The following is a 26,948-nucleotide window of genomic DNA, read 5'->3' as shown; positions in this document are numbered from 1 at the left end:
TATCTCAATAAATGTAGCTATGCCTTGGCTCGGGTTTTGAGCTCATTGTGTATTTTTTTGTAGCAATGACCAGTTTTTCAGCTTGTCTAATGTGCTTTGAAATTGTCAACCATCAACTAAAATTACCATGTGCTTCTTGGGCATGATCATGATGACACAATTTGCTATACTATGCTACAATTAAATCCTTGTTTTGGTAACAAAGAAAGTATATGCCAGATATCTCTGTGAATCCTGATTTGATGACAATCAAACAATAATATCATGACTGAAATTTTAGGCACACTCACATTTTATTTGTACCAAGTTCTAAGAATCGAAAAGTTAACAAGGAGTTGTTTGACAACTTTCCTTTGATAAAAAACGAAGAAACATTTCACCGAAGGGGATTATTTTGCAGAATAAAACCAAAACTCGAGTGGCATTGTTGGGGGTAAAAAATCAAGAAAATAAAAAACAGGACAAGTTTAGGTCATAATTTTCCACTAACACTCGGCACACATTTTTGTTTCACAACATCTATGTTTATTCGGAGCATGCCTTATTCCATTATCATGTGAAAGGCAACAGATAATTTATGGCATTTTATATAAAACTACTATTAGTAACAATCAATCGATTGAATCATATGTAAACTCCTGTCTTCGATGACCTGCTACTTTCGATTTCAATATCTGCTATTCTTAGTTTCACATGAATTTTAATATCGATTCATGTTGTATGTACAAGAAATTTCCGAATATGTATCACATCAGTGGACTCTAGGGAAGCAATTAGTCTTCCTTTACTGATATGTGGATAAATTTTCATTGCCAAGCATGTGCTGCCTGATCTTGAAGGGCATATAGGATAGAAGTTTTGTTTATGTTGTTGTTGTATTGTAGCGGAACCAGAACCCCGAAGGAGGCGTAGTGACTGACCAGCCGAGAGGTGGGCCTAAGGTAAGTCAGCTTCGTGCTGCGCATTAATTTTAGCTAGTTTAACACTGAATTTTACGTCTCTACGTTTTCCACACTGTCTCGAGGTACTGTATTGTCTAATTTAAAAAAAAAAACAGCAAAAAATGGGTACTCAATGAATAAAAATAAGTAAAAATGACTTAATCAAGTTAAGTTGTAGTTCAGAGATCCCACGTTCTCATTCGCTATATGCTACTATAATGGTTTGCAACAATTTTTTGAATGTAAATTAAGTCAGCTCTTTACTTACTAAACACTCATCGGTAACTTAATGGAAAGTTTGAGTATTTTTCTCTCCAAATCAAAAAAGAAATTTGTACCAGCCCAATGACCATTGAATATTTTTGCCTTATAGGAGGATGAAAGTGACGAAGACGCTGTGACGGCACAACCTCAAGGAGGTGCAGCCCAAGGAGCGCAAACTGTATTCGCAATGCCGCCACCACCAACAAAGGCAAATGAAAACACTACCCTCAACAGTGGTGGAGAACGCGTTATTTATACAACTGGTATTTCTAGCTCTTGAATTAATATGAGTCAGTAGTCGTCGATTTGTACAGTTTTTGTCCAAGGAAAAATATTTATCGTAACAATTTTTTTGTTATTCGAGGACAGACTATGTATAATCACGAAAGCATGCCACAAAACAAGTGTTTTGCATAATTCATACCATCGGCTGCACTTACCAATCAAAATGTTATTGTTTATCATTCTTATTTAAAAGTGATGGTACATTCATCTGTTATCACTTTGATTGAATGAACATTCTTCATCGAGCGCTTACTTTTGATTGGAGTTGTTTTACATGCTGAAGCGATATAATCGTTTATTTAAAATCCGGAGTATTTATCAATGACTTTAGTTGATCGGATGATATTTCAGGACACTTGTAATTCTATGTAGTGTAAAGCATGCTCTCCTGCATATTCGTTCCTAAGTATAAGATTACCCACATAATCGATCCTAAGTATAGGTATACACAGCGCAGTTAACACAGCTTATCATTATTCTTTCTCATATTAGATGTTTTACTTTATTTCGCGCCGATGAGCTTCATTAAGAACTTCTTTGCACCCAAGAATACCATTTCAATTTTATGGATATTATTATTGTCACTATTCATCGTATAATTTTTTGTTCTCTGTATGAGATGAAAGTATTGTTGACTTTTTCGCAGTACTTTAGAAGCATGCTTTACTTCTAGCTTTGAGTATAAATATTATTATTATAATTTTTATGATGATACATAACCAGATTAATCATGGATATTGTTCGTACATTCTACGTATTGCCATTAATGAATTAAATTTGTGGGAAATTTTTTTTCACAAAGTTATTGTAAATAAATATGAGGTATTGAAAGAATACCCGATACTGCACTAGTAGTTATAGGTAGGATTTTTTTTGTTTTTCTGTTTTTTGCAGTTGATTTTTATGTCGTGCATAGTCGTAATTACTGGTACATTAGATCGATTAGAATTACAAGACAGTATCTCACTTTGTTTTTGATTATACAATAACAGCACAATAGCCATTTTAGATTTGTATAAATTCTTAGCTTTGCCCAACAAGAAATCATGTGTACAATTTATGTAATGCAGTTTCATTATTATTAAAATAATATACATCTCACTTTGCTTTTATCTTTTGCGTTATTTATATGTTGTCATTACTTTTGCTTATCATACAGATATTTTTTGTTTTTATTGTTGTACTATTTAAGGATGGTCAGAAGTGTGCAAGCACTCGAAAAACGCCGCCTCTGAGCTTACGCTTTTGTTGATTTTTCCGGTACATTTAATACGTTTGAATGTGAAGATAAATGATCGGAGATCAACTTAGCTATTTCTAAAATTTTTTGCACTATTCTTACTGCAGTAATTAATTTGTATTTGTTTAATGTATAGTTTCAAAAATCTTGATGTTATTCGTGTAAAATTTCGTTAATCGCAATCTGGTACATACTAATAGTAACGAATGTTATTTGTAATGTAAAATGTGGTTGTAGCCACAAACCCGTTCGCTGCAGGAGCGACGATTCTGCCATCCAATAATGGACCAACCGAGTGGTAGTCACTTACCACCCGAAATATCCGCTGATAATAGAAAAATCGAAGACGCCTCTATCAAAGTTGCTACCAGAAGTACACCTCCCGATTGAATGACCGAGTGATTATTGAATCGATTCGAGTCAAGTATTGTTTCAATATACAACTTATTCCAGTAATATATATCCTCGTTAAGTTTGAAATTTTGTTGCTATAAAAAGATAGTACACAATAAACGATTTGTGAGCACACAATCTATAGCTAAGCGACATGATTATTTTAACTGAGGTTGAGGTAGTTTTGATTGATTGATTTTTCGAAATTTTAAGAATCGTGTAAATAAGATCATTGTGTATGCAGATGAAAAACAAGAAAAAAAGAATAATGAGATGAACACTACTGTAATCCAGAGTTAGAATGTAGCATGTAGCTTTCCACATGATGATTCTGAGATATGAAATGGCAACTTTTTAATTTCCTTACATCAGTTCCATTTATTGTTAGTTTCATTGCTGGCATTCAAAACACTAAAAATAAATGAATAAGGAATGACAAATCTTACATAATTGCTAGATAATTATTCAACTGTTGAATTAGTCAAATTTTTCTAATATCTTGCACAAGAATTACACATTCACAGATAAAATTTATTATTCTCACTACGGATTGTGAGCATTCAATTATTGTTCGAGGGTGTGATATGCCATTCGAGACCTATCATACCCCTGCCGGATAAATAATCATTTCAAAACGATCAATCGACGAAAGCTCTGATTCAGAATTTTCCTGTATTGTATGGTATTGTGAAATTTTTGCCTTAGCTCTGCCCTCGATCAAATAAGAGTTACGGCAAGAGTGCTATTATATGGTTGGGCACAATGACAATATAATATTATACCTACCTACGCATATACCTAGTTGTATCACTATCGGTTTTGAAATTCGGTCACACGCATTTATTCCTCACAGAGCTATAATGGCATGGATTTCGTTATTATAAATCTATGTACGTACGTTCTATCATGTTAAATATCTTATACGCGTATTGAATAATTTGAATCTATTGAAAAAAATCAATCGAAAGCATCCAGTTCATCTTGTTGGATCTTATGATAAGTTGAATGCAACGGTTCATACTGAAGGGCATAAGTTTTAATCCTGAGTATGGCGTTCAACTCTTTTACCCAAATAAATGATCTTGTAACATTGAAATCGTGTTTGAAACTGTTGATTATTGTTTTATTATAAATATCGAGACTTTATCCTCGTCGAGATCGAACACATATTATGCATAAAAAAATAGAAAAAACGAAAGCATGATAATGTAATTAGTTAGTTATATTCTTCTCCCACGTTTGAAATTGTTAGCATTTTATTCTAATGTTTGTTATGTATAGGCATATGATATATAAACTATCGACGAAATTATTCATCATCTGACGCGATCAGTTTGGCACATTTAAATTGTATAATTTGATTTGATTTTGTACGATTAATTAAATGTAAAAATAGAATTGTATCAATTTTCTGTTATATCATACAATTACGTTATAAACTGATTCTTTTTTCCCAAAGCTGTTGGATATTTTTTTATTTGCAGTTAAATTTCCGTACTGACCTGTGACAGTCGGGGAATCATAATACGAATATAAATTCTTATATTACATGCATACAATAGCAGCAAGTAGAGCGCCTGTGAAAGAATTGCAATAACAGTTACATTCTACATACATATACTATAAAATGGCAATTAAAAACTGATTCGAGAAAACCTTCGTGCCCTGATATTTTGAACTCGTGGATTCATTTTGAATTAATTCTTTGGGTAACTTATTGAATCATTCTTTTACTTATTGCGATTATTTTGTGTCGAATAGCCAGGTGTGCATGATATTGAAGCTCTGATATGATATCAGTACAAAACATTGAAATAATCGAATATGCAGATATAATGTCTTGCAGTCAATCTTTAGACCAGATTTTTAAAACGCTGCATAAGTGTATGAGATTCAATTTCAATGCAATCGGTTTCATCCAGTGTGTTGCTAAATTTTGTCGAAGTTTGTACCGGTCTTAAGGCCAACAACTGTTGCTACAATGATCTCTAAGGAATCAAACTAACGATTTGAAAATCATCGTACAAATAAAAACATTGCAAGAGTTCTGGAGACCCACAATTTATCACGAGAAACCTACGTTTGCATCGCTGCCTAATATCAAAGGTGCTTCCTTCGAAAATCAATCGTTTTTGAAATTGAAATGAAGTATCGTAAAAGGCGATGGTTGTAACTAGTACCCGAAAGAATCTACATGAAAATCACTGCTCAATCGAAATCTTACAAACGTCTGTCAATACATGAATAAAAAGGATATAACTGCGGTAAAGCTCTGTTACATGATAAATTTTACTGCTTCCACGATAATAATGTACACCGAATAAATTAAATGTAAAATGTATTTAATCAAGTCATATTTGAATTCTACAGAGATTATATACGTAAAAAATGTATTGATTAATAATTATTACTGATCATGTGTATTGTTAATGTTGTCGAGAGTAATTATATTAAACATTATTGCATTGTCTCATAATTAACACAATGAAAACAAAATTGAAAATTGAATAAAAAAGATAATATTATAGATGTACGTAACATGTAAGAGTACTCAAAAAGTATACCCATTATTTACGAATTATTTAAATTACAAATTAATTAAAAAAACAAATTACTAATTGCATTAGAATTATATACATATATTATCAAATTAGGTATGGTAAAGTCATCATGTAAAATTATGTGAGAATTGTAAATAAATAAGTATGCAGCTTATACAGTCTTCATTTCCAGTTCCAATCAATATAATTTGAATTGCCTGTGCCTTTCAAATGAGATTTGAATTCGTTGGCTGGAGCGTAACGTCCTCTACGACCGTTCATTGGATTTCTACGGTAGCGTTGCGCTGCGCAGTAGTGTTCGATATCTTCGTATCACCACGTGTTTTGATACGGGTTATTCCGGCCAGAGTTTTAGCGTTTATACTGTGATTAAAGAAATCGTGAATAGTGCTGCTGTGAATTAAAAATGACGAAAAAAGATAAGCAGATCAAAACCGAGCCTGAAGATGAAACAGAGGTAATGGAAGTAGATACGTCGATTGTAAAAGGCAGCAGCTATGAAGACAAATTGAACAACGTTAGTATCATTGCTAACCCCATGGCCTCGAAGAAACTAACCAAAAAAATCTACAAGTTAATCAAAAAAGGTAGGTACTGTTGACTGGGTTTGTTGATTTGTCAGTTCTCAGTCTGTAATTGACCAGCGATCGTTTTCCATCAACCTCAAATTTTTATAATATTCGTATTTGTTTTTCAGCGGCAAAGCATAAGACCTATTTACGAAACGGGCTTAACGATGTCCAGAAGCACATACGGAAGGGAGAAACTGGGTAAGGATGCTGAATTGTACGATGAAGTATTGACTTCTCATTCTTAGTAAATGTGAACCATACACATAGGGTTTTTCTATTATTTATGACCACTTGATTTTTATTCTCGTCCATTAGGCTGGTAGTTTTTGCGGGAGATGTTACGCCAATAGAGATAATGTGTCACTTGCCGGCTGTTTGTGAAGACAAAGACATTCCGTATTGTTATACACCGTCCCGACAAGATATCGGAGTGGCGATGGGCGTGAAACGTGGTAGTTTAATGGTGCTTATCAAGGAGCACCCAGAATACAAAGATCTCTACGATGAAATCAAAAAAGAAATGGTCAAATTGGCGCTGCCGTTGTAAGTTATATTTCCCACATTTGGGACAACATAATCGATTTAATGTATAGAATAATAAATGGCGTGAGTTTCTACAACTGGAATATCCACGTATGGAATGAAATTAGGTGATATAAAATGAGATTTTTTTTTTATTACGAAACGTTTTCCTACATTTGTATTAGCTTATGATTAATTCACCATCTCCTCCAATTCTTTCTCAAGCTATTAATTATTTTTATTGTTTCGATGACATCGTTTTTGGTGTTACAACTGATGCGAGAATCTACATCAGCCATATCCCAGCTATTACAGATTACTAGACGACCAATAAGTTAATAATACCATATTTTCCCTTCCAATACACATTGTGGGAAACCAAACAGAGTTTTGATTAAAGAAAAAGCAGGATACTTTTCACACAATGTGAGCAAAATGAGCAGCAAATCTGCGATTTCCCATTTTTAAGAATAAAATGAACAGATATATCATCATTCATTCGTTCTGCCAATATCGTCAAATTAGCTGGTTGAATTTTCCTGATCATTTTGCAGATCACCTACAGTGATTGTAATGATTGCAATAGTGTGTTTCGTAACCTAACGGTATCTCTGCGACGTTTTCAATATTCCTTATCGTTAGTTACAGTAGAATGCCGAACATCAGTAGAAAATATACACGTATCTGAATTGTAAGGATTACATTGACATGAAAATTGACGTAGCATTAAACTAGGACGTATGTTAATATCCTTACCTAACTTGGTACCCAACATTGAGGCTTTGCCTGTACTGAAAGGCAGTACTAAGTCGCTTCTAAGTCGCTTGATATGAATCAATGAGCTAATCAGAGGACCATTTACAGCGTACGAAAAATTACATGTTACACTTTTTCATGACAAGACATTTAATGTAAGACTTGCAAAAAGTTTCGAATAAGAAATGCATGCCAGTGACATCATTGTACCTTCTGTAATTTGAAGACTGGTCGTAAAATCTGTTCGACAACATTTTGAGTTGCGATATAAAATCATTGTACGATCCCCTATACATTAATTTTTACACACTAGTGGAATGTTTCGAAGGAATTCATGGTATTTTTTGTATGAATTATTCATCATTTTAATGAAATCTCGCTAACTCGCTAAAGTATTATCGGTTGTTTTTCTCCTATGCTAAGTTATCGGTCTACGATTAACAAATTTGCTTACGTCTCACTTTTCTTTTCTTTGTGCAAATTCATTGCTTGTGATAATTCGGATTAACGTTCTTTCAGACAACTTTAGCAATTATTATAGAGTGTTCTCAGATTTCATATCACTCGTCTTAATAATTATAATGAAATTTATCCGTATTGCTTACTGATTATCTTACGTAAGATATTAGTCAAAATCAAGTGTCCTAATCGTTTATTTTCTTACTTATATTGTAAGCGAGGATAATTCTTAGCGTATCTTCACAATTGAATTATATCTTTGGATACGTACCCTCAAGAGTGCAGCGTGAGTGATCCATAATATTGAGATTTGAGTAGTTACGATTGATTTTCGAACGACGAATATTTAATCATTGACAATCCAACTTAGTCAGTACTAAATTCTTCATGTTGAATGATCCTAAATGATTCTATATTCGCTTATATTACATAAATTTAATCGCTGCTATCGTTTCTACAACGTCTTACACAGATGTTGATTTTTCCTTAGCTTGCGCTTCCATATCGAAAGTGTTTCTATTATTCGTCAAATGATCTAACAAATATCTTATTCATATCTATACACACGTACAAACGCGAAGTGATCAATGCTCCGTCATATAAAAGTATCTACAATCGAAGCATGTTCGCTCGTGGGTGATTTTGAAGTAATTAAAAAAAATTTCTAAATTTAAAATTTGAAAAGAAAAACACCAAAGTCGGTAATTATAAAAGCACAGAAATAATAATTATAAGTTATTGTTCACATAGTCGATTCGTTGGAAAAACAATGACCATATATTACGTTCTTTTCTCAGGGTTCGTTTATTGCAATAGAACTATTTTTCGGTACGTGGAAAACTGCAACTAACAAATAAGTTATCACATCACGCTGAATGTAGGTATTTTTCAATGAATATTTTGGACAATGAAAATCACGTTGTTGTTTTATATTCATTCTGAATAGGTAGGCATGAATAGTTGGCTTTCGAAAATACCTTCAAAAAGCGCGGTATACCTACTTGGTTAATTAAATAAGTCGCCTGTCGTGACCAATTAATTCGGAATAATTTCATTTCCCTGCCTATCAGATTATGGAAAAATGCTGCAGGCATATAATTTTCTTCGCCGTTAGCGTTAGATAATTTGAGATTTTAATTTGTACTATATTTGGCTATTTGCGACTTATGTGAGTAAAAAATCTCGGCTGATTAGATTATTATTCTACTTCAATCCACGTGATTCTTTTCGTTTTTCATTCTATGAGAATAGATGGATAGTGGGATTCTATTTGCATGCAAGCGCGATATTGATTCTGCATCAACACATTATCGGATCAGCTGCTCCGATGAATTTTTATTCTGTTTTCTTTTTTTTCTTTATTTTTATCAGCTACCTGTCTCGCGAGGTTTCTCAGATCCGTGATTTTAGTGTTTATTTCTTCTTGATTATTACGGTTGATACGATTTTAATGCGCGAATCGACGTTGGTGAATTGATATGATGTATGAACAGGGCGACGGAATAAAATGATAGTCTAGTATCGAAGAACTGTAGCGAAACACCCTCTAAAATATACCTATAGTACATATCGCGGTTGGTGAAATCGTGAAATATCGTGAGCAATTAAAAAATTCGTTATCGTATATCCATCGGAAGCAAATTATCCCCGAAATGCTTCATTCATTTTTAAATTTCCTCAAATACAAATCGACCACTCCTGTAACACTCTTCCTGGTACTGATCTTCATGTGTATCTTGAGTCGAATCATTTTGTGCTGAAAATTATGACCGCTTTTCGCAATTCGCATTTTGAATTTCAGATTGAATTATACGCAATTTTTTTATTTCCGGGGTCTCGTCTTAGCATTAGATGTTGAGAAATTTGGATAATCGATCAAATTCAAGAAGCAAAAATTCGCAGTTCTCAAAATTATCGGATGCTAAGATTCCTCACTAAGTCCTAAGTGTTTTGGACCCTTAATCGCAGGTTGCTGCTGTTGATTTATTTAATTTCTTGCTCTGTATTCGGAAATTTGTAAATTTATGAACGCAGTGCTCAAAGTAATCTACATCAAACAGGTATTATCGAATTGTAATGATAACGAGCTGAAAGCCGAGAATTCTACGGCACCAGAGTTGAGAAGATATCGTATCATCATTTATTTTAAATCGGCGAACGATCACGCGAGCAGAGAAATCGATTCACTTTCATAGTAGGTAGGTAGATGTACGTAATATGACAATAATGTAATGTAACGTAACGGGAACGTTTGGAATAACACATTTAAACGTATGTTAGAATTGATCATGTGACTGGCACAGCGGATTGTGAAAAGGTATATCAACGCGTAAGAAATGAATTCGATGAATATCGGTCGCGATCTTACAACCTATCAATATCTAACGTATGTGTATAATAATGTATTTTATGGTATATATAATCGAGATGTACTTAAGTATAAATCTGTAGCAGTATCAAAATGGTAAAAATGGTGCAGATGAATACCATCAGCACCGGGAGGATCAGGATGAACCTGACCGAGCGGCTAGAGCCGCCTTGTTCCTGTCATACCGGTTCACCAGATTCTGTCGAAGCGTCGAAGAGTGGTCGATCCGCAGGAGTTTCACTCGCAGGAGTTGCCGCTTCGCGTCTAGCTTTTGTCGAACCCGTAAAACAGAGGCAACCGGATTGGTTACGGTTACGTTTTAACGTTGGTTTGTTCTCCTTATCCTGCTCCGCCAGACATTTCTGATAGTAATCGTAGTCCTTCAAGTACCTGGACAATTGACAAGTCGTATCAAGGGGTGATTTTTTAGAGTCGGGGAGGCTTTGGAAGGTTCCAACAGACATTGCGCGACTCCGCGAAACTAAAAATTCGTTAAACTTTCGACGTGAACAGTTTTTACAAGTAAAATTTACCAGACGGGTGGCCAGCGGTGCTCGTTCAAATACTCCTGATTTTCAGGATGCAAAAGACGAACGCTTCGTGGTGACATTTTACACAACTTGTTGTAGTTTACGCATAAATGATTCATACACCAGTCGGCAAGCTGGTCGGCGTTGTGCAACTGAAATCAGATGCAGACACGATTTTACTTTCAAGATGCGAGTAAATATTCATATTTTGAGAGAACATTGCTCTACATTTACCTTGCAGGGCTCTAGTAGCCTCAGACAATTTTCAACGGCTTCGTTTCCGTCGTTCTGGGAGAGCAAATCGAGATCCTCGATGACTCGATTCTCAACCAAATTAACCAGACGAGGTAGACAAAGACGGTTCGCCAACTCGAGGAGATTCAGACATCGAGCCGACGAAATTGCCGGCACTTCATCCGTGTAGATATAGCAGAGCAGCTTATGGAAAGTGTACTCTCTGACCCCCGGGAACACTATCTGCGGGGGGAAAAATAACAGAAGTATAAAATTTCCATGTAAAACTATAAATTCTAATTGGTGAAAAATACGGTCGTCTTTACGCACCACCTTAGCACTACTTTCGCGAAAGTCACCGGAAAACATTGCCTTCATCATGTCGCATCTGGCGGTCAGTATAGCTCGATGCGCCGGCATGATTCCATCATCCAGTTCGAACATGACATCGGCAAAGAGTCCTACAAGTCCATTATTTAGAGAATAACTTTCGAAGACTTTTTTATGAAATTCTTGAAACAATCTTTCACCTTCTCTGAGGCAAATGTCCTCCAAGCGTTGCCTGACAACCACCTTGTACTGGTTGTTGAGATTGCTGTTGTAAAATTGCTCCCTCGTTTGTATGTTGTTCAGTACCATCAGGAGTTGAGGTAGCTTCAGAAATTCAGCAGCCTGTCTTATTTCCTGCACAGATTATCAATCCTCGGTAGTCGGTTGATTTTATCGCGTAATATAATCACAGTGATTGATGATCCATAACAATGTAGTAGGTATGTCTTTATGTACAGAGGTGACCTAATAACCGAACACTGGTCGATGAATGACTCTAATGCTTTTCGCCATTAGGATTTTGATCGCTAAGACGCACGCATGACTTTAAACAATAAGAAACGTATGATATTCAGAGAGACGTTATTGATGTTATATTACTCAGGAGGACACAATTAAAAATCGTTGCGTTTCAGAAACGCGATTTTTCATGCTCAAAGTACATTATGGAGCTGATGCGGGTATCTAAAATGCTGTGAAATGTAAAATAAAACGTGATATTCAATATCCTAATATGATGCTACCGCTACGATCACTTCAGGCGGACATATTATCATATCTCAACGTACATACCAGTAGCGTATCAACTATGTTATTTAAACGTCTATAGTAGCTTGTGTGGTACTACTAACCAGTAGGAGACCGATAGGAGCTGTCTGAAAGAACACAGTATTTTTGATATCAGGTAAACGAACTAGAATTGCATTCCGATTCGGGTCCACGGTCACGGATATCATTGACACCTCTATAAATCCCATCGGAATTCCAATCGGCGCTACATTAACGTGGTAGTGTGTACTCATTGATTCAAATACTCATTTTACTCTTTTTTTCATTTGCCGGAACAGAATTTTTCTCAGGCTTGAGTTAGCATACTTTCAGGCTTCCAACTCAGTGTGCAGTTTTGGATATATCGTCATTCTCACAATCGGAATTACGGGGAAAAAAAAAAGAAACGAACACGATGTCATGTATGTAATATTTGGTAATTGAATAGCTTGCGGTTGAAAATCGTCGTTGCGGGTAATCGGAAGGGATTTCCGGATGGTGTAATTACCTGCAGATCGTTGTACCGCTTGTCGAGGCTTCCAGCGTATATGAACTGCAAGCATTGTTGCATCGCCGGTGGCGTTATGACTTTAGACAGCGTCACGACGATCGTTTGCTGTTGTACGTTGCTAGAATTTTCAGTCTGCCAATAATAATTTAAAGTATTTAGAATACCGATGATTATCGGCGATGGCGGTGACGCGATATTCCAGTAATTAAATTCCTCCTCCAGAGACAGAGGAACGGGAGTCTCATTTCCTCTTTGAATAATTTCTTGCGACTCACCAGAGATACTCTGATATTCTGGAAAGCTGGGTGATTGAATTCTCGCACTGCTCCCATAGGTTTCCTGTGATTGTCCATCGTCGGAAGCACTTGGAAACTGGAACGTCGTTTCAGTTGCTCCCAGACTCTGTATAGAACAGTTTCGAAAATGATTAAAATCACCCTTCGCGATTGAACCCTGCGATAAAGGGACGTCAAAAAGACCACCGACATTCTCTCGAGTCTGGGAATTTTAGATTTTTTCGATTACCCCCGAATTCAAACTGTCGTACGTGCGATATACCATTTGTCATTTTTTGCATCAGAATCGATAGAATATTTCCTTACTTGGCAGGTTTGCACTGATCGACACGTATCAGACATTCCGTATCGTCATTGAAATCCCCGACCGTCGCTTCCCCGAAAGTGCTCACCTGAAATGTTACAAGAGAAAAATAAAATAGACAAAAAAAAAAAACAGACAACAGGGGTGAGTTTTAAGAGAAATCACGTCGTGAATCGTTTATCGAATGAAAGCTCGTGAAAATTACCATGCTCGACTCGCTAGAGCTGCGCGGTGTCAGTTCCTGCACAAGTTCAATGGAGAATAGCCAGTGAAAAGCTGGTGAAGCTGCCGCGAGTAGGCAACGATGCGCTGGAAAAGACGTTCCTCCAGCTACCAGTATGACGTCGGTGTGCACCGGTTTCATCCATAAAGCCTTGAAGTTTTCCTCGTAGGTACTCGGGGCGAGAGAAACTTCCGGTGGAATCGGCTTCGGTGGACAGAACGGAGCCTGCAGACGTGGGAAGCCAAGCTTTGTTTGATTCGTCGAAATTTTCTCTCTCAAAATGTGAATCTTTACGGGAAGGAGCTCGTACCTGAAGAAGAGGTCGTTGGACTCTTTTCAAATTTGTCATCCAGAATCGTTGTTGTCTCCTCGCAATTAGGGCTGCTCGGATCGAGTTTTCGAATACCTCGTTCACCCCGTGGTACGTGAAAACGCTCGTCTCGTAGTAATAGACGCCGAGTTCTCTTGCCACGGATCTCGCCTGGTCGGGCATTACCAGGTCGCTCTTCCGCGTCGCTCTGAAAAGGTCCGAAATTGGGTTGGGACCGTTTAGGAACAAACTTCACAGGTGCGGACGACAAGTCGACTCACCTGACGAAGGGACTCCTGTCTCTGAAATAACTCAGGTAAGTTTCGTCCCTGTACATGTAACGAAGGTCATTCTTGCAACCGACCAAGAGAACCGGTGTTTGAGGACAGAAGCGACGGATCTCCGGGTACCACATCGCCTTGCAATTCCTCAATGACACCGGATTTGTTATGGAAAAACATAGCAGCACCACGTCCGATCTGTGCAGACCATCGAACGACGTGAAAAAGTGTTTATCCGTGGCATTTGAATCGAACATTGTGGGGAGGGCAACGGAACTTTGAAGAGAATTATTGTTCAAGACGGAGGCGAGCTGTACAAGTAGAGAAATTTCTAAACCGATGTAATCGATATCCTTCGACTGTCGTTCGGTAGTACCTAGCTGGTTTTGCTGTTCGTTTCGCTTGCCTAGTTCGCGGGGGATTAGCGTGTTTATTGTATCGATATACGTAGGATTGCGTTAGAGAGGGCTGGTCTGGTTAGGTAACCCGGTGATGTTGGAAAAGTTATGAAACTAGAGTGGCGAGCGTGAGTCTTGCGATGTTTACCTGCCGTAAGCAAATCGTCGGTCTTTCTCGTGGTCTCCGAAAGTGTCCCATAGCCTGAGGGAGACGTTCACGTTGTCGACCACTTCCCACGAGCGTTCGAGGACCTTGAAAGAATAGAAATCAACATTACGGTCATCTTTCGCTAGACTGCAAGTTTTGCGAATGCAACCGACGGGGTCCGGAAGACGGACGGTGATCGCGTTCGAAGTTTTCGTCACATTCCGCGGCAGTCCGCGGGGGATCGGATAATGAGAAAAGTTGATGGAATACGAGGAAGGGGGGCGAAGCACCGAGATGACAAACTTGATTAACGGTGCCACGTAAACCGGAACTGAAAAGCAATTCGATTTTCGATCACGACCCGGCCGCCAGCTAAATTGATAAGCCGGTAAAAGTGTCAGCTGGAAATAAAGCTCAGAAGAAAGACGTCGACGAGCCAGTAGGAGATTGAAATTATAAGTGTCCCGCGACATGCGAGGCGAAAAAAATTTAGATCAGTATCGGTTGAATACGGTGTGTGAGCATGCACGGTGTGCGGTCACCTGTCGATGAAATAGAGATTAAATCCAAACGTCTGGTGCGTGACGAGAGATGATAGAAAAAACTCGAAGTCCGTGAAAATTACCCAAGTTCTGAGTCTGAGAATTGAATAAACCCGAATATCGCGTTCTCGCTCGCGAGGGCATCTAGAAACTGCACGTTTCACTTTCTCGCCGGCTCGTCTCACCGAAATTTAACTTACATCTTTGTAAATTCTGTACTGATCGATGGCCCAGACGGTGGGTACGTGTGTCGTTAGAAGCTGCGAAAGAGACACTTGTTTGTTACAAGCCCTTGCGCATATCAGACGAGTTTTTCCAACGGCCGTGTCCCCCACGACGACGCACTTGACCAGTTCCTGGTGCGGCTGTTCATTGTCCATCACCGGCAATTAACACCGTTTCTCATCCAATCGTTCTTTTTCTCTCCGTCCAGACCTGCGTCTGTCACTCTGGTCGGTAGCTCGAACCACATTCGTTCTAAAGGACAGAGAAAAAGAGAAAGAAAAAAAAAAAGGGAGGAGTGAAAATTTATTTGATAATTAAAGGTAAGCACCGTCGGTGTTTGAAAATGACGGTGTTCGCCGACAGCGGGACCGGGGGGGGTGAAAACGTTGTGTAAATAAATCAGTAATTTGTTTGAGGGGTTAAAGATATGTAATAGTACACTGTTACCGTTAAATGCATGTACTAGGTAGATATTGATTTGACCCCGCGCGTCTGATTCTCTATATTTAGAGCCAACCTCTACAATCTCCTCGCCTTAACCCTGCGACGGTTGATGAACACGTACATACATACCTATACAATCGCTGCGACTATAGACCAGGTTGAGGTCTTGAGGTGCCGATAAAATATCGGAACTAAATTCGTCGTAGGCTATCGCTGTTTGTAGGATACATTTTACATTATCTTCCCAAAGTCAAAGGGGTTGTTGGTTCCCGTTTCTCAATCGTTGGTCATCCGATTCGTCGACGTTTTTCGAAAACAATTCAAAACGTTATCCGTTTGACGGAGGGGGTTCAACGTCCCTTCTGGTACATGAAAACTACAAATATCCAACGATTGGTGATAATCTATTTCAGTCCTGTCGGCTGTCGGCTGTCGTTGTACCAATTTGTCAGAAATATTGCGCTAAATAAGGAGTCGACCTCACGCATTTTCAATGACACGCGATTTCGTGGCACGAGTCATTACAGGAATAACGCCTCGTGTTTATCACCATCATTTTTGTTATAGCTCTTATTATTATACACGAAATTCGGAACTGCGAGGGAGTCGGAGCTCACCACCCCCGGGTCGACACTAGGGTGGGTTGAGAAGAAAATTTTTTTTAATTTTTTTAGCATAGGGGCAGAATTTGTACCTTATAAAAAAAAACAAATTTTCAAATGTGGAAAAAATTTTTTACTTAACATTTTGAGGTAGCCCACTCATTTTTTGAATAAATAATTAATCAAGTGAGGTACTTCCAGCTATAAAATTTTTTCCACCCTATGATTACTCGATCGATGGCATGAGTAGATGATTTTAGCTTTCAGATTTAGATTCCTGAGCTGATTATATGTGAGATTACTCTTGAAGAAGCAACAAAAAAATTCGATTTTTGAGCAAAAAATAAACCATTCTTTTAATTGGGTTTAATATGCTTTTCTTACGTATTTTGACCTCAGGAATTCGAATCTGGAAGAAAAATTGATCTATCTCTAAAATTGACCGAGTTATCGCCAATTTTCAGCTTTTTGGGGTCAAAAATAAAAAAATGATTATTTAGTCTATCTTTATGTATTATGATCTCAGGAATCCGAATCTGGAAGTAAAATCGATCTATCTGCAAAAATGACCGAGCTATCCCCATTTTTTCGCATTTTTTACCATAAAAATGGAGATATCTTGAAGGGAAAAATTCGTAGCTCAATTTGGACAACGAATTCGTGTTCCTGACGTCAAAATACATAAGAAAAGTGCCACACGATCAATTTTAAAAAATAAAAATTTTTGGTCAAAATTTGAAAAAATCGTAAGGGGTACCTCTTGGAAAAATCTCAAATTTTGGCCAAAAATTTTTATTTTAAAAAATTGATCGTATGGCTCTTTTCTTATGTATTTTGACCCCAGGAACACGAATCCGTTGTCCAAATTGAGCTACGATTTTTTCCCTTCGAGATATCCTCAAATTTGTACCAAAAAATGCGAAAAAATGGGGATAACTCGGTCATTTTTGCAGATAGATTAATTTTTCGTTCGGATTCGGATTCCTGAGTTCAAATTACATTGAGATAGACTAAAACATCAATTTTTTATTTTTGACCCCAAAAAGCTGAAAATTGGCGATAACTCGGTCAATTTCAGAGATGGATCAATTTTTCTTTCAGATTCGGATTTCTGAGGTCAAAATACGTAAGAAAAGCATATTAAACCCAATTAAAAGAATGGTTTATTTTTTGCTCAAAAATCGAATTTTTTTGTTGCTTCTTCAAGAGTAATCTCACATATAATCAGCTCAGGAATCTAAATCTGAAAGCCAAAATCATCTACTCATGCAATCGATCGAGTAATCATCAATTATTCGCTGTTGGGAGCAGAAAAATTACAAGACATATCGAGTGGTTTTAGTCGTAGACCCACTTTGATTTATCGCAATCCATGCATGGGTCGAAATATTCGAATTCTTCAATTTACCAGCGAGCCCCCGAGCTTTGCTCGAGTCAAAAGTAGTCAGCAGCGTAGCGCTTTGTTGTGAGACGTCACCTTGGGGGCTGAGCAGAGGTGACGCCCCACAACAAACCGCGCGCCCGTGGCTACCTGACTCCAGCTAATTGTAAGCTCGGGCCCCTCGTAGACCGAGAATTCGAATATTTCGCCGCATGCATGGATTGCGACGAGTCAAAGTGGGTCTACGACTAAAACCAATCGATATGTCTTAATTTTTCTGCTCCCAACAGCGAATAATTGATGATTACTCGATCGATTGCTGGAGTAGATTATTTTGGAAATCACAATCGACAATTTTTATATATTTCATATGATTTTTGACCAAAAATAAAGTACCCCACCTGATTAATTATTTATGCAAATAACGAGTGGGCTACCTCAAAGTATTTGCCACATTTGTAAAATTTTCCTTTTTCATAAGGTACAAATTGTGCCCCCATGCTAAGAAAATAAAAAAAAAAAATTATTCTCTAACCCACCCCAGTCGACACCCTATGTTCGTTCGAAGGGGTAGCTTTTTTAGTTCCCTTAATTTTCTTGTAGGTAGCGACGACCGTTCGCGATACCATTTTTAGTTTTCGCGTTAAAAGTCGGCGACTCGAAAGCTACAACTTAAACGTGAATCATCTCTTTTCGTTGCGCCGGAAATTCCTGAAAACTTGACGATAGAGCTAGTAGCCAACATATGGGGCTTCCCGCGCAAACTCAACGACTTTCCGACCCGGTTTTGCCGCATTCGCATCGCCGAATCTATTTGTTCCGTTTGTTGTTTTTTCTCCATCTCCTTTTTCGTCGTTCTTTCAGCTCTGACACCATTCGGAAAATTTATATATCGCAATATTTTTTCTACATCAATTTCTTGGAGTCACCGTTATCGCTGGTCCGGGGTGCGCGTACCCTACCCTCCCTAACGAGTCTCAGATATATACAGAAGTACGAAACCAAAAATTTCACGATTCCAGCCCGGTAATGAAACGTACAATTCTTCTCACGATGTTCCCATCTGCTCAGATTCACCCTTTTTCGCACAGAGTGAATTTTGATCGCCCGAAATTGACGCGACCTATATTTCTGTACTTTAACAGCCGATGCGTGTGAGATACGACATCAGATTACAGTGGAATGCGAACGGGAATATACCCGAAACCGTTATGAAATCGAGAAATGGTCGGGTGGAGTGTTTTTTCAAACTCCATTCTTGAAAATTCCGTCTTCGTGGTTCACGCGCTATTCACTTCGCGGTACCACGTGGTTCTCATTGAACGCTCCGAGCGTCCACGTATCGTTCACCATTTTAAAATGAACGAGGGTAATTTTCTCTCACAGTCGGACTACGTGCCGCTTCCTGTTCCTAGCCCAACAAATGACGTTTCGGTATGGGGGAGAATTGTTAACAGAATTCAATTTGATCACATTACGTAGCGTACGGCGGTATAATAATTCGACCTTGTTGCCTCGCTATAGTTTTTCATCGAAGACAAACGCCGGGGAAGAGATGTCTGCGGCAAAATAACGCAACGAATCTCTTTTCGAAATAATGAAAACCGCAATATAGAAACGGGGGTGCCGTGAAAATGAACGAAAAGCAAACTCGAACTATGAATTTTCCCGAAATCCCAGCTACGTGTTTTCCTCACACACCGAAGGTCGCGGTTGTACACAACATACCCTCGAGAACTTATTTTCAACTTGCGGGTAAAAGAGTTGTGAAAATGGTATGAAAATTGAATCGCAACAGCTATAGGAATACGCTGCAGTAAAGCATAAATTTTACCGTCTACCCTAGACGGTCTGAACTCCGAAGCCTTTATCTTAAAGCTGAACTATCGTTCGCGTACACGATTATTAAAATCCGGATTGAACGAACGACGTCCACTTGATAATTTCTACGACACTCGCGGTATCGTTCCACGATAATTTTGACAATTGTGCCGTAATTGGAAATTCGTCATTTCTCGGCATTCGTCAGTTTAGTCGAGAAACTAGACAGTGATCAATTTCCTCGCACTTAAAGTACTGTTTCGTAACCCTGTATGTTTTATCTATCCATTGATTTATTTTTCATTACCGTCAACGGTACCAAAAACGATAATAACCCATTCATAGCTGACACCTTTCAATCTTCGACAATATCGTTATCGTCATTTATTTATGGACCGTGTGGGAAGATTGAGACGAATCCATATGAGGACGAGAATGGGGTAGGCAGGCGGAAATGAAATCGGAAAGTCCGCGTTGGATCGCTGAAAAGGAAGGTGTCGAGGGACGATCAATCCATCGATCATCTGACTCGTCCCGAAGAAATTTCCCTCAGACGAAGTCGATGAATTGACGCGAGAAGAAAAAGGGCACCTATCACACTTCGGATTTCGATGGTACCTGCAGCCGAAATTTCATTCGCAACACGACGACCGACGAAACCCCGAGCCTTCAACAACTACTCCTCGATGATTTTCGCATGACTTTTGATCGTCTCGACTGATAAGTTTTCGGATCGACCTACCTTGACTGCTGCAATGACTCGGCAATCAAGTAAACGATGTGTCCGTAACGCGGAGTCGATACTTCCAGCGTCGACGGAAGGGTATTCGAGGGTCGTAATCCTTGGAAGAGGTTTCCTAGCGAGCGTGATAAAAGGGTAAGAAGAAACAAGTGGCGAAAACTAAGACGAGGTACCGGGGAAAAAAAAATGGAAAAAAATCAGAAACAATTAGATCGGTGCACCGAGCGAATGTCGGGCGTACGCCTCCTCGCGTGTTGACACCTTTTGCAATCGAACGGCCGAAAGAACGATTAAATTATATTTGAAAAATCGAGTGCTCCTTGGTTCCCCCGGATTGTCCGTGGTCACGGTGAACGGATCGCGTCCCATCAACGACTGTCTCCTCTTCGTCGGCGTCGGTTCGGAGGGCGTCGGTACGTCTCGGCGCGCGTCGTCGAAAGCTTCGAATGGTTCATTGAATGAACCCGCGCCGTGACCCCGCGTAGCGAACGCCGGTCGTCAGGTCCTGGCTTCTAGTCATTCGCAATGCTGCAGGGCGTATTTTCCGCACGGACCGGGTCGAAGGAAGAGACGTTGATCCCGAGGGCGACGGAGAAACTTTCGTACCGCGGACCATGGAAGGTTGGCATCGGGCGCCAAACCGTGAACCGATCACCGGGGGTTGCAACGGGGTCTTTTCTTTTTTTTTTTTTTTTTTTTTTTTGTCAGATACGATCCCCCGAGTGGTTCCATTTCCTCTCGAAAAAAATTGACATTTTTGCCGCAATCGCCGCTGAGGAGAGATGAAAAAATGAAAATAGAAGAACCCTTTCGCATAAAACTACTCTCCGAACTCTCACCGCCTCGAATACACGCAGACACACACCACCCCTACGTCGATAATTCCCTGCTATCTATTTTTTGCCCCGTCTACGATCGCGCGACATTTTTACCCTTAATCTATTTCGCCCTCTAGGTGACTCCCGAAGATAAATATACAGGCTCCCTCGGACTACAGAAGATTGGCAACTGGAGCTGCTGCATCTGCTCGATAAATGTCGTACCCTTATACCCACTCATTTTACACCTACGTTCCGATGGCCTTTTACTCCTGCGGCGCAAAACATCCGCCCACCCTCGTAACATCTCGATCTCCGTTATTTCGCCCGATGTAAAAAATAAAGTGGGTTTTCGTATCGTTGAGTCGATTGTGCAGCAGGGCTTGCGAATCGGAGAAGGAAAAATGGACGATTCGACGGTATGGAATGTATTGGCGTAATCGAAAGTTGCCAGGATATACCAAAGGACGAGCGAATATTTCCGCAAAGGGTTTTCACGGCGAAACCGCGCGTGTAACAAGCATGTAATACTGACCCTACCGGATACGCAAGGTCAGTTCTGAATGATTGGTCAGTGATCCCTGAATAATCCTTGCCCTGCGCGTTGTGACTCAACTGCGACACGAGTTGGTAAAGTCGACGGAGGTATGGGGCTTTATTTTTTACCATTCCTTATTACGCGGATATCCGCTGGACGCGAAAGCTATCTTTATCGATATCCAATACTCACGCTCCCGTCGTCATCTCATCCACAAGAATATACCTTTTTCTCGAACAACCTCCTTTTTTATTCTTCCTTATCACTCTCATTTCCAGAATGCCCCGTGAAATATGTTGGCGATTAAAAATCTAATATCAATTCAGAGCCTCTTTCTCTGAGGTTCGAAAAGAAATTTTTCAACTTCAGTTCGCAAATTCGAACGATCTTCGTTCGTTAGAAAATATCGGTGGAGACGAACGAAGTGAATGCAGAATGAAAGGAACATGTAGGCCCAAAAGAGGAAGTCGATCTACCGGAAGGAGTGAAAAATTAATTCGACACGCAACCGGGGCAATCGTCGAAACATCGTTCAATAGACAGAAGCGCCGAAAAGTTTTCTATCATTTTCTGCGAGGTTTAAAAAAATCGGTAGCCATCGGGACCACCCTGGTGCCCAATCGAGCTATCCGGACGGTATTATTGCGATCGTTCTGCGACCGTGCGCACGTTGAATGCCGCTGCTGCTCGCTGCCGAGTGCCGGAGTCCTGGATGACGTCAGCGGGCGAAAAATCAATCCTCGGCCCACCTGTACAACGGGTACCGCAGGATATAGATACAATGTGGATACGGCTATAGATTAGGGGCGAATTTTGTTCGCCCAAAATTAACAATTTTTGGAATACCGCAGATTTTATACCGTCAATTAATATTTGATCCGAAAAGTGGTGCGATGGGGAAAGTTTTCGAGTCGGTGGGAAAAAAAAAAATTACAAACGATTAAATTCGAAGGAATTCGATTTGTTTTTGCACGGAGAAGAGGATCTGCAGAGATAATCGGAGTTATATATAGTCTTGCATTTTTGAATGTTAGGAAATAACGATAATTAGTCTCGCAGGAGCGTCGATTGATCCGATATTCAGTCAACGCTTGGAGCGCTGAAATTCCCAATTTCTTTTCAACTAATATCGTTGGTGTAATTTTTTTTTCGCTCGGACGATCGAGACGGTGATTCGCAACATTATCGTTCACTCCTCGTTTATTTTCTCAAACGTAGCGCAATTATATTATCTCGTGTTCATTCTTGCAAGATGATTGACTCTATTAGTGTCATTCTGGCATTTGGAATTTATTGGATAAGTGACGCCAGTTTTAGAACTGCATATCGCAACTGCAGGAATTAGCGATTCTTCTGCTACTGGCATTTACTCTGGTCTGTCAAAGGTCGTTCAACTTACATCAGCCCCGTGCTTTGTACGCCAGATGCAGCGCCGTTGAACGAAATTTGCCATTTCGCGGTGCCCGAGTGCGACTCGTAATCAATTTACGTGTAACGAACCGACGCACGTTGCCCTCCGCTCGCGGATGATAAAATTCGAAAAACAAAATTTCCACCGTAAAAGGGAAAAAGGTCCCTGATGAAATTCGGCGACATTTCGTCGATGCACCCATCCCTTTCAACGATACCCGAGGTATGTCACTCGACGAAGCTGCGAAAGGGAGACATTTCGCGGCCATTTAAAGGTCAGACAAAGGATCGATCGATCTCCTGGGATATCTTCGCAGCCTTGATCGTTTACTCGGTGTCAAGGTCGGTCGCTAAATTCACGGTCGATGAACGGTGCATTTTTCTTTTCTAAAACAGTTTTTGCCATCGCTCCATAAGTCTCAGCGTCAACTTTCTACCGCGGGATTAATTTGCGTAGGACCAAGTCGCGGCGAAATTCGGAATGCTTGAAGTATCCATCTTAGAATTCGGATGAAAAATCCAAGGACATGCTCATCCCTGTAATTGTTTTTCTTTATTGCGCGTGTCGAAAGCATAGCAACGGCGGAATTCGAGAGACGCACGTATTGTTATCTAGAAATGAATCGTCGTAGTAATCTCACTTGATAATTTTTAAACTGTGTAGCTTTACGACTCATGTGGCGTTCGTCGTAGACGGTACTTATATCGTTAATGAAATAAAAGCGCGCAGATGTGTACGAAACCCAACGGTGTACCTACATATATATATATATGTATGTATATTATTATATTTTATACTATACCCATGCTCCGTATACAACAAGCATTGAAAAAGTTAATTAATAATTGCGAACAAAGAGCATCGTCTGCGGTATTATAATGTTTGTTCAACTCCCGCAACGTATAGCGTTGCAACTGTCGCATTGTTGATTCTGCGGTTTGTAGGGTATTAACAAATTCGAGGTCACATCGTTTATCAATTATATGAATCATGGGGCTCGAGTTTCGTTGGTCGTATCAAAATTTTACCTCTCACAGAGCCGAGAACGAACTCGAATCTGATGCACCGATCGCCGTTTCGAAATTCAACGAAAAACTTCTCCTACAATATTTTGATAGTTTCCAAATTCGATCACCATTGGTAACATATATTCGTAGTATTTCGATATTTTTTTATTCAACGACTAAATTTTCCAAATTCTGATTCCGTTCCGAGTAGAGCGAAAGAGCTTGCGTTTACTTGGCGAGTTAATTCAGCTCAATTAAGTCGTCAAACACATTTTTCAAATCGTTCTAATCTTTTCAACTTATATGTATCACGCATCACATGTAATCGTGCTTCGGTCGTACCCACATCCATGTTCCCATGACATGCGTGACTTGGACTTCTTTTTTTTTTTTTTTTTTCAATCGATCAAATGAGAATATTTTTTACCGCAAACCGCATAATGATCGGTGACCTGCAATTATTGTTCATTTTCTCCATTTTCATGCTGTTCTCGGAGGTAAATTCTGCATCGAATCAAGCCCCTGAGCTTCAAGTTTCGAAAAAGAGTCGTGTAATTAGCCACGTGATATCGAATCGTCTGACTTGGAGGGTAGCATCTGAGAGTGAAACGCAACCCAGATTTGACCACGAATTTAAAAAACGGGAGAGTTGATTTTTTCGCTGCACCGGATGTTCGTAGATTGAATTGCGGTCAATCACTGTTGTAGAATGATCCGAGCTCCGGAGGTCGGTGAATGCCGGCGTTTATTGTCAAATTGTCATCAGAGTTCTACAATTCATTGAATTGGAAAGCTTCGACGCAAACGATCCCATCGTCGTACGATAATGAACGTGAACGGACAAAGAATAGGCGATTTGAAGTAGTTTTCGACTGTATAAACACACGCAGACCGCGCAAAATAATGACGTCGAAAAACTTTTTTATATTTTATTCGCATCGCTATTATTTTCACGTGATGTACGATAGTAGAAAACGAATCGCTTGTGCGTACCTGTTTAATTATTTAGCTAGACGAAAACCTGTTGTCGTTTTTTGCTTTTTATTATTTTTCAACCAACCCCGACACTGTACACTACTCGTTGTAACGATCCACGGGTTACAACGTTTCTCGTAAAATTACCCAAAAATCTCGTCAGATTTTTGACAGGACTGGACGAATGTGGGTAGTCGTAACAAGAGAATCTTCAAGACTTGAAAAAATCCAAATTCGAATTCAGATCTACCCTAGAGGATATTCTCTTTGAAAATTTCGATTTCAATCCTCATATAGGGAACCAAATGAAGAAATGTCGATCATATAAATCCGATTGCATGTTAATATTTTTTCGCAGGTGCAGTCTGTTGCACTCTCGGCGAATTTTTCATAAAATTACATGAACGTTTTTCAGACTTACCGAACAAATCTTTTACCACTTCGGCCCTTATATCCTTGTCCAATTATCACCGATTGACACGATAAATGATAAAAGAAAAAAAGAACAGATGACAGAGAATAGAAAAAGGTAACGGTGATATCAATAATTATTTTTATTTTAAAGCTGCACTTGCAGCACAGAAGCGGTGATACAATATATTTCACATGTTAAAATCCGCGCGTGTCTCGTTTAAATTGGAGTACAGTTTCAATGATTAGAAGGAGAAAGAACAACTTATTTTTATCGGCTCTGCGAGAGCGAGCGTATTTTTCAGCAAACTGCATCGAGGTGCATCGACGACAACGAACTGGGGGCTGCACCAGATGAAGAGAAAAAATGCGGCGCTCGGGTACCAACTACTAAGATGGCGTAGCAAACGTAACGTGTGAAATTTACGTGACGTCAGTGGTGCTTAAAAAAACTGCAGATAAATTCCGTTGCTGTTCGAACAACGTCTCGTCGGATCAAACGAGCGGTTCAACCGCTGGAAATATTTGTCCTCCCTCGCGCCTTCCCTCGTTCCACAGTTTTTGACCAGCTGCATCGCCGCTCCGATCGTGCGAACTGCATAATTGTAAAAGGGTGCGCGGAACTGCGGAAAGTCCGCATTGTTCGAAATCATTCGAATTGAGCACACTTTTAAAGCAACTGTCGTCGTTAAGCTCGAGCTTTCGACTCGGACCGATGCTGCCCTCGGTTGAGAGGAAGTTTAAGAGCTTTTCAAACGCCAACGGTAACAATCGTTCCTCCCGGGCATCTGCAGCCAACAAAAGCTAATAAAAAAAATTCCTCGGGCCTACGTATTTATCCCTTGTTCCGGGAATTTGAAAATTAATTTCGTTTCAAGATTTCGTGGATTTCTTAAGAATTTCATAGGGTCGTTGGGTGCCTAGCCGGGTGCTTTCCTAGTTTTCAAAATCCCGAACAGCAATATCAGGCCGAAGTCTGTGGGGCATAATTCCTACAGAAAACCATATGGAAAATCTTCTTTGGAAAATTGCCACCAGGCCAATGACGATTTTCTGGCTGATACGCTAAAAGAAAAAAAGCTACAGGTTGATTTTCACCGATCGGACGATCACCGAGTTTCCACTCCCTGGCGCGATCCGAGTGCTACTAACCACGGAGACTTTTGGCTGTTTGGTTACCCCTCTGGCCCGGTTCGCCTCTCCTTAGCTGACCTGGACCACCCCGGACTCCTCCGGGGTACCCATGCCGATGGCCAGTTCAGCCCGGACGCCTGATCGACGTGAAAATTCGAAGAAAGTTCAGACCCGAACGGGAAAACCTTCTCAGTAGCTAGCCT

At 39.5% G+C, this 26,948-nt stretch overlaps 3 protein-coding genes across 8 annotated transcripts in view; 2 read left to right on the top strand and 1 right to left on the bottom strand.

Annotated features, from left to right (window-relative positions):
- The window catches only part of LOC105688473 (dnaJ homolog subfamily C member 5), a 9,760-nt gene extending 3,609 nt beyond the window's left edge, over window positions 1-6,151 (top strand). The window contains exons 5-7 of one of the 2 annotated variants that reach the window (XM_012404833.3): window positions 885-941; window positions 1,315-1,468; window positions 2,968-6,151. In XM_012404833.3, the coding sequence (XP_012260256.1) occupies window positions 885-941; window positions 1,315-1,468; window positions 2,968-3,032 (276 nt within the window). In that variant the 3' untranslated portion in view covers window positions 3,033-6,151. The remainder of the gene's footprint in view (window positions 1-884; window positions 942-1,314; window positions 1,469-2,967) is intronic. The other variant, XM_012404834.3, reaches the window with a different exon arrangement.
- On the top strand, window positions 5,978-6,941 carry LOC105688472 (H/ACA ribonucleoprotein complex subunit 2-like protein). The gene is made up of 3 exons (XM_012404832.3): window positions 5,978-6,271; window positions 6,382-6,454; window positions 6,572-6,941. The coding sequence occupies exons 1-3, from the start codon at window positions 6,091-6,093 to the stop codon at window positions 6,801-6,803; spliced, it is 486 nt and encodes a 161-aa protein (XP_012260255.1). The 5' UTR covers window positions 5,978-6,090; the 3' UTR covers window positions 6,804-6,941.
- On the bottom strand, window positions 6,913-26,948 carry LOC105688470 (rho-related BTB domain-containing protein 1). Of its 5 annotated transcripts, none has more exons than XM_048650103.1 (16): window positions 20,713-21,056; window positions 20,452-20,610; window positions 15,437-15,713; window positions 14,695-14,798; window positions 14,149-14,346; window positions 13,868-14,075; window positions 13,540-13,782; window positions 13,337-13,422; window positions 13,010-13,136; window positions 12,732-12,866; window positions 12,307-12,330; window positions 11,656-11,809; window positions 11,456-11,586; window positions 11,126-11,368; window positions 10,895-11,043; window positions 6,913-10,751 (listed from the first exon to the last, which is right to left on the bottom strand). In XM_048650103.1, exons 3-16 carry the CDS (start codon window positions 15,614-15,616, stop codon window positions 10,541-10,543), a joined length of 2,193 nt encoding a protein of 730 aa, XP_048506060.1. In that variant the 5' UTR covers window positions 15,617-15,713; window positions 20,452-20,610; window positions 20,713-21,056; the 3' UTR covers window positions 6,913-10,540. The 5 variants fall into 5 exon arrangements, with proteins under 5 accessions (XP_048506060.1, XP_048506061.1, XP_012260252.1 ...); XM_048650104.1 differs by having other exon boundaries at window positions 20,452-20,566; XM_012404829.3 differs by lacking the exons at window positions 20,452-20,610; window positions 20,713-21,056 and adding an exon at window positions 25,622-26,948.

This window comes from Athalia rosae, chromosome 2 (assembly GCF_917208135.1).
Source record: "Athalia rosae chromosome 2, iyAthRosa1.1, whole genome shotgun sequence".
NCBI classification, from domain to species: domain Eukaryota; kingdom Metazoa; phylum Arthropoda; class Insecta; order Hymenoptera; family Athaliidae; genus Athalia; species Athalia rosae.
Note: the sequence above shows the minus strand (reverse complement) of the source record. Positions and strands in the feature narration are given on the sequence as shown.

What these genes read in the sequence shown, in the direction of transcription:
- LOC105688470 (XM_012404829.3), bottom strand. Translation starts at nt 15,616, where the DNA reads ATGGACAATGAACAGCCGCACCAGGAACTGGTCAAGTGCGTCGTCGTG. An exon ending in CGACGATTTGCTTACGGCAG is followed by an intron (nt 14,347 to 14,694) that starts GTAAACATCGCA and finishes TGGTCTGCACAG; the next exon opens with ATCGGACGTGGTGCTGCTAT. An exon ending in AGCGGTACAACGATCTGCAG is followed by an intron (nt 12,331 to 12,731) that starts GTAATTACACCA and finishes GTGTTCTTTCAG; the next exon opens with ACAGCTCCTATCGGTCTCCT.
- LOC105688472 (XM_012404832.3), top strand. Translation starts at nt 6,091, where the DNA reads ATGACGAAAAAAGATAAGCAGATCAAAACCGAGCCTGAAGATGAAACA. An exon ending in CTACAAGTTAATCAAAAAAG is followed by an intron (nt 6,272 to 6,381) that starts GTAGGTACTGTT and finishes TTTGTTTTTCAG; the next exon opens with CGGCAAAGCATAAGACCTAT. An exon ending in ATACGGAAGGGAGAAACTGG is followed by an intron (nt 6,455 to 6,571) that starts GTAAGGATGCTG and finishes CTCGTCCATTAG; the next exon opens with GCTGGTAGTTTTTGCGGGAG.